Here is a 14,598-nt window from a genome sequence, read left to right as displayed (position 1 = left end):
CAAGATTGTAAACTCAAAGGTTTCAATCAAAATTTTCAGCTAAATTTGGAGTCAGTGCAAGATCTTGTCAGATTCCGCACTCAATGACTCTTAAGGCTTATTACTTTCTCCCAAAGAATCCAAACTCATTATGCACATGCGTTGTTCTTGCTGGAATCGGATGACATCTAATTCTGGCTAAGTTGTTTTAGTAGCTTTTGTCTCTGACATTGAAAAGCATAAAAGTTTGGAAAACTTTAGAATAGATAAAAAAATGTAGAGAACCCCACCTGCAAGAGGAAAAAAGAGAAAACCATAAGCTTATTCAAATGATCAACCATTCCAAAATGCTAACCTTTAAGAGAAGATAAAGAAAGGTAGGGGAATCCCACCCCTGATATTTTATGAGACCTAGATAGTTTAAGAGAGATCTTAGTCGTAAAACATAGACTAAGCTTATGCTTGCTATTTTGTAGGCATGTATATTTGAATTAATTTTATCATATTCTTTATGATCTTTCATGAGAATGTAGAGGATTATCATATTTTCTATAATCTTTTCATGAATATGTAGGGGATTCTCTTGTTTGCTGCTCTAGGTGTACAATTACTTGAGCTGCTTAGGAGGAGTATTTTGGATGTTTTTTGTCCTCCATTGCAAAATAATTAACATTCTTGCTCAGTCTCTGCTTTTGTCAATAGGACACAGTAACCAGTGCGTTTTTTATAACAGTATGCATGTCAAATACAAGTTGTTCCTGGCTGCAGTGGAGTACTTGCCTTTCTCTTCTGAAGATAAATCCAAAGCATGTTTTGAAGAAATTATAGAAAGGTACTTCTGTTAAGCAGCATGAATCTGTCTGGGATTTGGATAATCATTTTTGCAAGAGTTGAAAACAAGCACTGGACAAGTGACCATTATCCTGTATTTACTTTGCTAGGATTCTTTCACGGTCTCGAGAAATCAGATGTAGTAAGAATGATGGGCTATCGGATGTTGCAGAGCAACATCGGTTGCAGTCCCTTCAAAAGGCCATGGTTGTACAGTGGCTTTGCTTCACACCACCTACTACTATAAATGATTTTGAGATTATAAAGGCAAAGCTCTTCACGAGGGCACTAATTCATAGGTATCTACACTCATATTGTTTCTTTTTGCCTTTACCTGTCTTTATCAAGTTGTCTATCAAATATCTTGCTTCCAGGCCACTGTTGTGATTTCCTTTTGTAGCGGACTTCCTAATGTTTAACTGGAAATATTACACCACTTCCTAAAATTGCTGTTCTTTATCTTGTGCTTTCAGCAATACTTTATTCAGGGAGTTTGCCTTGATATCTATGTGGAGAGTCCCTAAAATGCCAGTTGGAGCACATATGTTACTCAGCTTCCTTGCAGAACCTTTAAAACAGCCTAATGATACTTTTCCATCTGTTGATGATAATGATGTTTCTGAAAATTTGCACGAATTTGAAGACTGGGTAATCTTCTGTATTCTGTTCATTCATTCTTTATTCATTTCAATTAGTTAGTAGAATATCAGGAATCTGATTAGCTCTTTAATGGATTTTCTAATACTGTTTTCTGGCGAATAGCGAGAGTACTATTCATGTGATGCAACTTATCGGAACTGGCTTAAGATTGAGTTGGAGAACTCTGCTATTCCTCCTGCTGATCTTTCTTCAGAAGAGAAAGAAAATGCTATGGCAGCTGCAAGGGAAACATTGCAGTCATCTTTATCACTTCTACTTAGTATGCACACATTTCTCTTGCATAAATTTCAAAGCATTTTTTCTATATTGCAAAATATGCATTTTCTTCACTTTTTTTCTATACTGGCCTCTAGATGTAGTCTTGAGTCGGCATTAGTACACATTGAATGGCATCTTATACTTCTGAAAAAAATTTTGCATGTACTTTTACCTTTTCTATTAAAAATTTGCTCTACTCCGCCCTTCCAGCTTTTGCTGTTGGTTAATACTGGCTCTGACTGAACTGTTCCTTTTTCAAATTTAGTTGGTTTTTTGTTTTTTTAATTAGCATTTAACAAGTCACCAAATCTGAAAATGAGAAGGTACAATGAAGAAAATGTTATGGATGAAAAAGCATAAAAAAATAGGACACTTTTAAAGATTGGATTAATACTAAGTAATTGTATTATAATGAAACATTTGAGTGGATAGAGAAAAGAAATGTAGTGCCATTTATGAAAATGCTACTTACATTATAGTAGAAGCAAAACATTGTCCTTTTTCAGTTATCTTCAGATTTTGGCTAGGGTCTAGTAGTGACCACAACATTTTAGATATCATTAGCAAAACATGGCAGATAGCTTTAATATGCCTCTGCTAATTTATATTAGTTATCAGTTTTCCCTCCTTCTTGTGAACATTACAGTGACATGCTTAACTTATCAACAAGAGAAGGGAGGTAATGACTAGTTTTACATTAAAAATATACGTCTCTAGATCATGACATTAAAAGAGATTGTAGTAACCGTGGTAGTAAAAAAGTTTTCTGCAGTCAACAAAAATAATATTCATCCTTAGCAATGTCTTAAGAGGAACACCTGAAAATTTAGTGCCTCTTTCACATCTTAAAACTGAACCATTTATTATATTAATCCTTAGCAATGTCTTAAGAGGAACACCTGCAAATTTAGTGCCTCTTTCACATATTAAAACTGAACCATTTATTATATTTATCTCCTTCTAGGCTTGTAGAGCTTGCCTGTCTGGTGATATGATATCGATCAGTTACTATTCTCATCTGCTTAGTGGAGGGGCGATCTAACAGTTACTATTCTCATCTGCTTAATTTTCTGCATGGGCTTATTGCCAGCAGGCCCAGCACTACTGTAATTAAATATGATTTTTTGTTTAAGGTGATGAACATATATGATATGATTATGGAACTACTTGTCTGAGCTGTTAGAGATGTTTATGGAAAAAACTTCTTATGAGGAATAGCGAATTAGCTTGTTGATGCTTTGCATAATTGTCATTTAAGAAATGTTAATTATCTAGTTTATTGTCTTAGTAATTTAATTTTCTTTGCTATCCTCAATGGTATACTGTTTTATTTAAAAATAAGAAGTTGAGGAAGAAACTGATACCTACAGGATGGCATTTATCAAGGTTTTCTAGTTTTCTAGTTTTCCTATTCCTGGCTGATACGGTGTTCTCCTTTGTTCATCACAGATGCTGCCTTTTTCTTCTATAATTTTAAATTAGATCCTTTGTGATATGGTATTTACCTTTTGCTACTTTTCTAGGGGAAGGAAGCCCATGGTTAAATGCGGCTCATAGTAGCCTACGCGAGTCAACAGAGAATATATTTCTTGAATTGCATGCAACTGCAATACTCTGTCTTCCCTCAGGGGAAAGCATGTGCCCAGATGCAACCTTATGCACCACATTGACAAGTGCTCTCTACTCTTCCGTGAGTGAGGAAATTGTGCTAAAGCGCCAGCTGATGGTAAAATATATTTTCTTCAAAATTTCCATGCCAATGCTAGTACATCAAAAGACTCGGAGCTTTCTAACTAAACATTTCATTTGTTTTTAATAGCATCTTTCATAAATATGTTCACATGCATGCCAAGCTGGGTATTTTAAGAGTTCGAATTGCAATTTCAAATGTTCTGACAGCAAAATTCCAAACTTTCAATGGTAGAGGATTCTCAACATGAGCATTTATAATTTCATTAATACTGAAATATAAGATGCTATCATATGTATGAATAATACAAGTAGTATGTACTTGTTTGTGTTCCTGTCCATTGATGACAATATTAAGAATCATAATGAAAAGGCTGATGAGAAGTGGCATGCACTTTTGAGGTACATTGTAATATACATGTCAAGGTAAAATATAAAACTAGTCATTATTTTAATTAGGAGATGGGAATTTGTTTTAAAACACAAGAGGGAAATTGGCAGTTGTAGGTATTGATGGTCAAAACTTAGCAGATTTTTTGGTACATAATTGTAGCTGATTAGTATCTTAAGGTGGTCTCCTCTCAAAAAGCAGGGATTGGCTATAACCTTTAGTATTCGTCAAATTCATGTAATTTGTTTTAGTATTTCCAAAACTACTCAAACAGTGTGATTCAAATAAAACATCAGTTGTTTGCATATTATTTTGGGCTTTTGTGAGGGAAGAACTTAGTGAATCAATGATTTTGCTTGAACAAACACGCTGAAAACAAATTGCAGAATTTGTGCGTGATCAGTAGATTTTGATAGTTTTTTTCCTATAGTTTGGGAGTAGTTGCCTGTGTCGAAACCCTGTCATCCATTATGAAGCTCAGTGCTTCATATGCTTTTCGCATTGAATGAACATTCCCAGGTGCTGTTTTCATTTGAGTCTAATGGTTAATGCTCATTTTTTCTCTATGGTGTTTCTGTTCTTGAATATAATAATCATTGCATGTACAGGTCAATGTTTCTATTTCGCCTAAAGATAAATACACGCTTGAAGTAGCACTCCGCTGTTTAGCTGTTAATGGTGATGGGCTTGGAGTTCATGAAGCAAATGACGGGGGACTTCTTGCTACCGTCATGGCAGCTGGTTTCAAAGGTAACTTAGTATTGTTTCTAATTACTATTTTTTTTGACCGGTTTTGTATACAACTGTTACTGAATATTTTTAGTAGGAGAACTTAAACGATTTCAAATGGGTGTCACAATGGAGATATCCCGGCTTGATGCTTGGTACTCAGATAATGAGGGTTCATTGGAAAACCCTGCTGCTTATATTGTCAAAGGTCTCTGCCGCCGATGTTGCCTACCAGAAATGATTCTTCGATGTATGCAGGTGAGCTTATAAGGTTGATAAGTTCTGGTCCTTTGTCTTAGTACCGTTGATTTGCTCTTTAAACTGTTTTCTTATATTTTTTTAGGTATCTGCTTCTCTTGCTGAGTCAGGTGAATCACCTGATCATCGTAATGAATTGATCGAACTTGTAGCTTCAGCAGAGTCTGGTATGATGCAACTGTTTAGTCAGCACCAGTTACAGGTATGTTTTTATAGTGTACATGTTGGTTTTCATATCCAAATTTTTAATTTTGGTTTCTTTCTCCTATGGTTCCAAATCAAAACTGGATGACATGATTAACATGCTCAATTTTTTTTATAGGAATTTTTATTGTTTGAAAGGGAATGCACATTGTACGCAATGGAGGCTCAGGAAGAATCATCGATGGTTGATGCTTGAACAAGTAAAAAGCGAGGTTTGTTAAGGTAGCGTACATGTCTTTTTCGAGCAAAATTATATTATATGCCATGTTTTACCTTTAGGTTGTGTCTGCTTAGTAGTGCGGGATTATCTGATGTTTTTAAAGGCGATTGCTGCAGTTACTATTTCCTTGATTGTGCCTTCTGTTACTTCAACCCAAGAAATTGAACTTGTGCTCTTTCTTCCTCTTCTTTGTTATTGCTGATGGTTATTGACATCATTATATTCTTTTTGGGTTAATTGTGTATACAACCCTTGTATGATAGGATGTTCGTCAATGTTATCCCTATTTTTCATAATGATTTTGACCCCCATTGTCTGTGGGTGCTTCTGACATCAATGGATGGTAGAAAGATCCCCAATGTTTGAATGTGTTGCAGAGAGACCCTCTGTTCTCGTATATTGAACAAAAACCCTCTATTCCCGTAAATGTGTTGAACATAAGCCCTTATAGTTATAAATATCTCCCTTTAGACATGGTATACTGAAGGTGTGTCTGCAATTGACCCCGTTATTTTATCCCTTTAAGATTTTGAACAAGCTTAGAGCCCGTTATGATCATCAAATGTACTCACAGATTTATGAACTGACGTTGAATTCAGGTATAATTTCGACATCATCTGCTGATGGGCATAATTTTGGCTGGAGAATTGGGTCGCCTTTAAGAAGTTCAGTTGCTTGTTGTGGAGGCAGCACTAGAAATTTTGTACTGTATCTTAATGTGTAAACAATCATCAACCAACCAACCAACGCATGTCAGTTGATCATTTTGATCCTGTTTATATTAGAAGATGCGAAATCACCAGCAGTTGTTAATTCATGCCGCAACTCCATGCTTACGTATCGCGCGCTGTAATTCATAGAATAGAAAAGAAGTCGGAGGATTGTAATTATCATTGTTGTGTTATTTTCTTTTCTCTATCGTGAAATGTAGGTAGGGCTGACAATTTGAACCAATATTTACAATAGACCATAACCTATGGAAAATTAAACTATAATGAGATTGTTAGCAGATGTTTTGCGTCAGGCTAAATGACACTTAACCTCTCTCAACAATGACACTTAACCCGCCTCCTCTCTCTCTCTCTCATCTCTCTCTCTCTATAATATATATATTATATATATTATTATTATAATATATATTATATATATATATATAATATATATAATATATGCGACGGCCATAGCTCAGGCAGGACAGAAAATTGTTTTGATCTAAAATAGAGATGGTGGGCTGCAGGACGCGTACTTTGATTTTTGTGTACTAGTTGGTGACGTGATACATGTCTTTAATGGTCCAGAACGGGTCCGTTTGGTTGGTTTTGGAGGAGCTTGAAAGCTGCCACAGATGTCCTATCTGTGGCAGTTTTTGGGCTCTTTCACACCCAAAAACAAAGAACCAAACGGACCTAAGGGCCTGTTGGTTATTTTTGAAAAAAAAAATGCTCAGTAGCTACGAACAGCTACAGTAACAAGAGCCTAATTGCAGAGGAACCGTTGACTCAGCTACAGTAGCACCATCTAAGCTACAACACCATGCTTATTTTGAAAACCAGACAGAAGTTGGTTGTAAACTTGTAATACTATAGCATCTGACGTCTATAGTATTACAACCCTAAAAAAAAAATGGCAACCAAACAGGCCCTGCAATACTAGAATTTCTTAATTTCAGTTTGATTAACAACACACTTGATAGAAAAACTCATTAATCATGAATAAACTACACGACAACCCGTATTCACTTGATATTTGTTTCACTCAGAACTCTGCATTCTTCGATCAACGCGACACGTTCACGGATCAAAGCTAAACGGAAAGACTTTGGACGTTACACTTTCTTTGGATCATAAACTGTCCAGTAAACAAATTCCGTGGACATCACGCACGCTTATGAGTAGCAGCATTCGAAACACCCAATCCCGTTGTCGGTAGGGTCGCAAGATAATAATGATGAGGCTTGGAATGTGTGGGACGTACGTGCAGCGCGGGAGGAGCTTTGCGAGGTTGGCGGCGCTCAGTAGGGTTCTGTCGATGATCGCTGGAGGAGTGAGTGGTGGTCGTCGTCATCGGAGGTTTTGGGGGAGGAGATAAGGGAGCACTGGACGGAGTTCAATCACTGAGGATCCTGCATGCCATTGAGAGTGTTTGTTGTGAAGGGGAGTTAGATACTTAGTCCCACAAAATTGGGAGGGAGGGTGCAGTTTGAAAGTTGTAACTTGTTGACTTTGATTGAGTTGTGGGTACAAATAAGGACTGGAGTGGTTATTAGTGGAGATGAAATGCTAAGTATACTTTAGGAGTTGTATTATTTTTGTACTATTAAACACAAAGGAGAGGGATTCATAGAAACTCATAATTTCTCTTTATAGTTTATAAGGAAAGGTCCCACATTTTGTGTGTAGTGGTACAAGAGTAGTATAATTCATGTGTAGAATTATCACTACTCCAACCATCCTTATGTTACTTTGAAGTTTGGGCATAATATCAGGGCAATCTAGACTTAGTTCCTACATACTATAAATTTAAAGCAGATCTAAAAAAGAATACTGTTGCGTGACTTAAGGTTTTAACATGCCCTCCACCTATAGGGAATGTTAGTCTAGAAAACTATAACCCTAAACTTTCATCACAACTTTAGAGTTTTAATCCAATGGCAGGGAACTTTGACACATATAGTTGGATAAGGAACAATAAGATAAGAGACCGTTGTGACCTTGAGAATTCCAGATTGAAACCTCCTTCCACCGAGATCTTGTTTGAGTTGAAGCTAGAGACAAGTGAGTCATGCAATAATTGCATATTTTGTTGTTTTGGTGTAGTGGAAGATACATTAATGGTATCAAAATCTGAATGTTCTAATCTCAGACGACCATGCAAAACAGATTAAAAAGAAATCACTATATAAATAGTCCATATTTATAGCTAGGCCTGTCCATTTAGTCCGCCGGCTCGGGCCGCCTCGACGGCTCCGGCCCGGGCCCCGAATATTTTTTTTATTTTTTTTTTAAATTTTATATATTTTTATGTCATGAATACTTTGGGCTATTTAGTCTAGTGGTAAAATTTAGGAATTTGGAGAGGAGGTTAGTGGTTCAAATCCTAGCCACAACACATATATTTGGAGAGGAGGTTAGTGACTTCCTCCCCAGTAGCCAGCCGACACCTGTAAAGCGAGAGATGACTCAACATGCCAGCATACCTTCTGCTACACTCTCAATCACTTTCCGAAAAATACGGAGACACCTTCTCCCATGCCGAAGTGACTTCCTCTCCAGTCACCAACCGACAACTGTAAAGCGAAAGATGACTCGGCTCTTAGCCCGTACTTCATCACCGCCTCCCTATGCAGGGCTAGGGGGACCTATTAATCCAGATATATACATGTATACTCCTAACCTCTGAGGGGGACAAGATCTAAAAAAGAAGAAAGCTTTCTCTCTCTAAAAGAGAGAAAGAACCCACAGTTCTTCATCTACACAGAGGAGCTCACGTAGATCCTCTGGGCATGCACATTGCCACTTCAAGAACCACCTAGGGTCCTGACCTTTCCTTTCCCCACTCGAGTTTCACTAACTTGACTGTTAGAGGAACTACGGGGGAATCGGTCCTCACCCTCTCACAGGTTCTTCTTGTCTGCGCAGCGCGGACATCAAACCCCTGTTCAAGAACTAGGCATAAAGTCGGAGAAGGAAGCGGCCCCTTCATTACTCTCACCTACCTCGTCCCGGCGAGGACTCAGGGGGGACCGATCCAGTTTCGGATCAGAACCGATCCCAGCCTGGATCCGGTTGACTGTTTGGTCGTAGTCATCAACACCAAGCATACCCATTTTTCTCTCTCTATATATAGTTGAGCTAGACTACTATTAATAGTATGTAATATGCGAATACTATCAATTTTAAAAATCGGAATCCAAAAATAAAAATCCAAACCGGTAGATGTAATCTACTACATATAACCTAGATAGAAATAAAATTCCAAATGATTTTATCATTATTAACCCATGCAAAATATGTCGTCAAAATCAACGTTTCAGAATTATGAAGTTGGTTAACTTTTGCCTCTTGATATATAATTTAAAACACGTCAAAATCATTTGAAATTTTATTTCTAACTAGTTCATGTATAGCATATCACATCTACCAGTTCGAATTTTTATTTTTAGGTTCCGATTTTTAATATTGGGTTGATCCGCATGTTGGATACTATTAATAGTAGTATAGGTCAACTCTGTATTATATTGAGCTATGCTACCATTAATAGTATCCAATATGCGGATACTATCAACCCAATTTTAAAATCCGGAATCCAAAAATAAAAATCCAAACCGGTAGATATGATCTACTACACATGAACTAGTTAGAAATAAAAATCCAAAGGATTCCATCATCATTAACCCATGCAAAATATGTTGTCAAAATTAACATTTCAGAATTTTCATGAAGTTGGTTAATTTTTCGCCTCTTGATATATAATTCAAAACACGTCGGAGCTAGGCTACTATTAATAGTATCAAACATGCGGATCAACCCAATTTTAAAAACCAGAACCTAAAAATAAAAATCCGAACATGTAGATGTGATATACTATACATGAACTAGTTAGAAATAAAATTTCAAATGATTTCGACGTGTTTTAAATTATATATCAAGAGGCGAAAATTAACCAACTTCATGAAAATTCTGAAATGTTGATTTTGACGATATATTTTGCGTGGGTTAATGATGATGGAATCATTTGGAATTTTATTTCTAACTAGTTCATGTGTAGTAGATCACATCTACCGGTTTGGATTTTTATTTTTCGGTTTCGATTTTTAAAATTGGGTTGACAGTATCCGCATATTGGATACTATTAATGGTAGCCTAGCTCAACTAATATATGGACACACTTAGAATATATTACGAATGTTTGTTCAAATCTAACTCTTGAGTTTTCAATTAGCTAGAATAAGATAAGAGAACGAGAGTATTCACAGCGTCATCAAATATATTTTGCAAACTAGCTCATTGCGTATAATTACATTGCTCATATGAACGTCTACGGATTGATTGTACAATAGAAATATGTCATGATGTACACTAAAAAACAAAAGTAAATAGCAAATTGTTAGGTAAATTACACTAAACCCCCGAGAACTTTCAACATTTTGTAGTAAACGCCCCCTAACTTTAAATCAAACTAACACCTCAATGACTTTTGCAGAAAACCCCACTATCTTTTGGGTAAATTACATTAAACCACAAATAACTTTTAAAATGCATTTTATATTGCCTTTTTTTTCTTCTAATTTAACGTTTTTTTTTGCAAAACGAGAAAACATATTGGTGTTTTTCTGCAATTCCAATAAGCTCTTTGGGTTTAGTGCAATTTTGAAAGTTATTGGGTGTTTACTACAAAATGCTAAAAGGCTTTTGGGGTTTAGTGTAATTTACCCCAAATTGTTCTTGTACACGCTTAGAGCAAGTGCAGCAAGCTCCTAGTTGGGAGTCCTAGTCAGCATGCTCTCAAGAGCTCTCAAGCATTTTAGAATAAAAAATTAACAAATTAAGCATTGGGAGGCACTCCTTCTTTTATGGAGCTCCAACAAGCTCCTAATTAGGAGCTCCAACAATATCAAAAAAACCCCTCTTCTATTTTAATATTTTACCCATTACTTTTAATTATATTTAAACCTCTTGTATTTTATTTCTAACCGTTGGATACGGCCTTCGAAGGAGCGCACACGGTCTTCGAGGTAACCCACGGTCTTCGAGGGAGCGCACACGGTCTTCGAGGTAACCCGCGGTCTTCGAGGTTGGGCACGAAGTTCGAGGTATCGCAAACGTTGACCGTCAACCAACTGATTCCTATAAAATTCGATGGCTTCTCTCATCAACCCATCATCTCCCAGAATAAAATGTCTAGCTCATCTAGCTCTAGCGATGATGAAATGATAAAGACGTTCTTTCTTATGGGAGCTGCTGTCGTTGAGGAAGAAGAATAAGAGAAATGTTCAACTTCAGTTCAACACAAACGACGTATCGTGCTCCATCGAAACCGACTGGAAGGCCACAATCGGTTATTCCAAGATTATTTTGCTGACGCACCAACCTATCCTCTATATTATTTTCGTCAAAGGTTCAAAATGAGGCGTTCGTTAATCCTTCGAATCCACGACGCAGTCATCGAACATGACAAGTACTTCGTCCAAAAGAGGAATGGTGCTGGACAGTTAGGACTATCTAGTCTTCAAAAGATTACTGCAGCTATGCGGATGCTCGCATATGGAGCATCCGCTGACTCCGTTGACGACTACGTTCGGATCGGTAAAAGTACGTCGCTTGAGAGCGTGAAGAGGGTCGTTCGATCGATTATCAACATCTTTGGAGAGGAATACCTTCGTGCACCGACTAATGAAGACGTTGCACGCCTGCTCGAGGAAGGCTCACAACGAGGTTTTCCTGGTATGCTTGGGAGCATCGACTGCATGCACTGGACATGGAAGAACTGTCCAACTGCCTGGCAAGGTATGTATACTGGACATTTTCATGAACCCACAATTATTTTGGAGGCCGTAGCTAGCAAAGATCTTTGGATATGGCATGCCTTCTTTGGACTGCCGGGGTCTCACAATGACCTTAATGTTCTACATCGTTCACCGGTTTTCGCACAACTTGCGGAGGGAAGAGCTTCACCGTGCAACTATACTGTCAATGACCACGAGTATAATATGTGATACTATCTCGCCGACGGGATTTACCCAGAGTGGTCCACATTAGTGAAGACTATTCCAGCACCTCGAGGAAACAAGCATAAGTACTTTGCTCAACAACAAGAAAGCGCAAGAAAAGATGTTGAGCGAGCTTTTGGCGTGTTGCAAGCTCGATTTGCGATTGTTCGTAGACCAGGACGTTTCTGGCAACCTAGTGTGCTGAAAGATATCATGACAGCTTGTATCATAATGCATAACATGATCGTTGAAGATGAACATGATTGTCAATTGGACAACAACTTCGACTTTACTGATTCGGTACCAGTCATTGAACCTTCTCATGTGCAGACGGTGCCTCTAACTGAGTTCATCCAAAATCATCATCGGATCAGGAACACGCAAACACACAAATCACTAAAAAATAATTTGATCGAGCATCTGTGGCAGCTTAAGGGATCCATCGCCGAGGATTAAGTTTCTTTATGTCTAATGTAATTTCAGAAAAGGAGTTCAAGTTGTTGTACTACGTCAATTTCATTCTTAATAAAGTAGTTGTTTTCATTCAATGCCAAAATTTTCAACTTCAAGTACAATCATAAATCTAATATAAGATAATATTTGATAATTAGGAAGAACTAATGAGGATGCGATGCGAGTACAATATATGATAATTAGGAAGAACCCTTGGACATCCACCTCTCCAAAATCTCTGCCTGACGCATTTCAAAGTATTGACGTTGAACTGAATTGAGTGTTGAGAGATCGATCTTCATGATATCGTCATCTTGTTTCTTCTGTTTTAGCTCCATTTTTTCTTTGTTGGTTTGCTTCATCCACGCGAAAGCCTCTCCCATAATGGACTTAGCGGACTCAGATTTGTCCACATTTTGTTTCCTCTTGAGTTTTGCCGCTTTCCTCCCTTCAGGCCTTGCTATAACATCATCCGAGTCAATGTTCAACTCGATGGGGGTCGCTGGCATGGAATTGTTTGGTGAGGAATCAGAGTTCGTGGTTCTTCTCGGCTGTGATCGAATCTTATTGTAAGTTTCCATTTGTTGGATCCACTTTTGGTGATGACGCAACTCAACCCAGCAATGGTCAAACACGAATGGCTTACCATAAAGGGATTGGTATAAATTTTTTACTTCTGCAGTCTACACAAGAGTTAAATTTAGAATAATCAAACATATAAGTTAAATATTTACATAAAAACATATAAGTTAAATATTTACCTGGTCAATAATTCCCGTACCAGATCTTTGTCTTCCTTCAATCTGAGCAACGCACCCGCAGAACTTGTTGACAGATAGTTGAATCGTTGACCAACGGTGCATCATTTGGTTTGGTGTGCGATTCGTTGGATCGGTGGAGTATTGGATAAAGTAGTCGTTAGCTCTGTGCCAAAACTTATCTTTGTGTTGCCCCGTACCTTGGATGACGTCTTGGCTCGTGTTCAGCCAAGCAGACACAAGAAGCTTATCCTCGTGGACAGTCTAATTTTCGGCCCGCGTGTAAGCCTTCTTCTTCTTTGTGGTCGGTGTTTCTTGGGATGACACTTGTTGTGTTGCGGATTGCGAGAACTCGATGGGATGACCTTCTTCTCCGACTTCTGTATAGAACGGCGAGTATAAGGTCGATCCTTCACCGGTAAGGAGATGCGAATAATAGTTTTGTGAGGGATCAATGAGATTTGTAATTTGATAGGGATATATAGAGTTTTTTTATGAGAGAGTTGTGTGAAATAATTTGAGTAGTGAGTTGTGAATTTATAGATGATTTTTTACAACAGTAAAATTTTCAACAGCATGATTTTCACAACGTCAATATTTCCACAACGTCAATATTTCCAACGGCATGATTCCACAACGTCAATATTTCCAACAACATGATTTTCACAACGTTCGATTATCAACAAGAAAAAATTTCACAACTCAAATTTTCGACAGACGGTTAAAATCAAACAACGCACTCCATTAAAAAAAAAAATCAAAAAAATCCTTCTTCTCCCTTCGACAAACCCAACCCCAATTCTTCGACAGACCAAACCGCCCTCATCCCCAAATCTTCGACAGACAAAACCCCAAATCCTCTCCCTTCGCCACCATCGTCTCCGACCCAACCCCAGCTGGCCATCGCACAGTCTCCGAACGCCACCGCACAGTCACCCCAATCTTCGACAGACCCAATTCTTCGACCGCCACCGCAATCTTCGACAGACCCAATTCTTCGAACGCCACAGCACAGTCTCCGATCCCACCCCGAACGCCATACCTCATCTCCGCGAAGGCCAGCGAACGCCCTCATCTCCGATTTCTGTCCGTTGAGGGGATTTTTTGTAAATCCTCCCCTAGTTGGGAGCTCCCAAGCGCTCCACAAATTTGTTGAGCGCTTGGGAGCTCCGAAGCTCTCCACCGCCACGTCAGCGCTTGGGAGGTCCTTGGGAGCGCTGCGGAGGCTGTTGGAGGGGGTTAAATCGGAGAGCTTGGCCACGTCGGAGCTGAGAGCGGGCTTGGGAGCTTGCTGCCCATGCTCTTATATGATCATTAAAAAAAAGTATTTTTTCCTTGCAAACCACGTGCTCGCATTTCTTTATTGGATAGAATTCTAACCAAAACATATTTTGCAAACTGTAGCTTCCGAAATAATAGTTGTAAGTAGGATTCAAATCTTTACCACTGTGGACAGATT

At 38.2% G+C, this 14,598-nt stretch overlaps 2 protein-coding genes across 3 annotated transcripts in view; both read left to right on the top strand.

Moving 5' to 3' along the window:
- Positions 1 to 6,230, top strand: part of LOC109831744 (nuclear pore complex protein NUP107) — a 39,438-nt gene extending 33,208 nt beyond the window's left edge. The window contains exons 16-25 of one of the 2 annotated variants that reach the window (XM_020399143.1): positions 713 to 811; positions 921 to 1,109; positions 1,284 to 1,458; positions 1,573 to 1,729; positions 3,252 to 3,454; positions 4,417 to 4,558; positions 4,632 to 4,795; positions 4,881 to 4,997; positions 5,118 to 5,221; positions 5,819 to 6,230. In XM_020399143.1, the coding sequence (XP_020254732.1) occupies positions 713 to 811; positions 921 to 1,109; positions 1,284 to 1,458; positions 1,573 to 1,729; positions 3,252 to 3,454; positions 4,417 to 4,558; positions 4,632 to 4,795; positions 4,881 to 4,997; positions 5,118 to 5,195 (1,324 nt within the window). In that variant the 3' untranslated portion in view covers positions 5,196 to 5,221; positions 5,819 to 6,230. The remainder of the gene's footprint in view (positions 1 to 712; positions 812 to 920; positions 1,110 to 1,283; positions 1,459 to 1,572; positions 1,730 to 3,251; positions 3,455 to 4,416; positions 4,559 to 4,631; positions 4,796 to 4,880; positions 4,998 to 5,117; positions 5,222 to 5,818) is intronic. The other variant, XM_020399144.1, reaches the window with a different exon arrangement.
- Positions 11,344 to 11,934, top strand: LOC109831384. Its single transcript, XM_020398710.1, has one exon. It carries the CDS (start codon positions 11,344 to 11,346, stop codon positions 11,932 to 11,934), a length of 591 nt encoding a protein of 196 aa, XP_020254299.1.

This window comes from Asparagus officinalis, chromosome 2 (assembly GCF_001876935.1).
Source record: "Asparagus officinalis chromosome 2, Aspof.V1, whole genome shotgun sequence".
Taxonomy (NCBI): Eukaryota; Viridiplantae; Streptophyta; class Magnoliopsida; order Asparagales; family Asparagaceae; genus Asparagus; species Asparagus officinalis.
Note: the sequence above shows the minus strand (reverse complement) of the source record. Positions and strands in the feature narration are given on the sequence as shown.

What these genes read in the sequence shown, in the direction of transcription:
- LOC109831384 (XM_020398710.1), top strand. Translation starts at nt 11,344, where the DNA reads ATGAGGCGTTCGTTAATCCTTCGAATCCACGACGCAGTCATCGAACAT.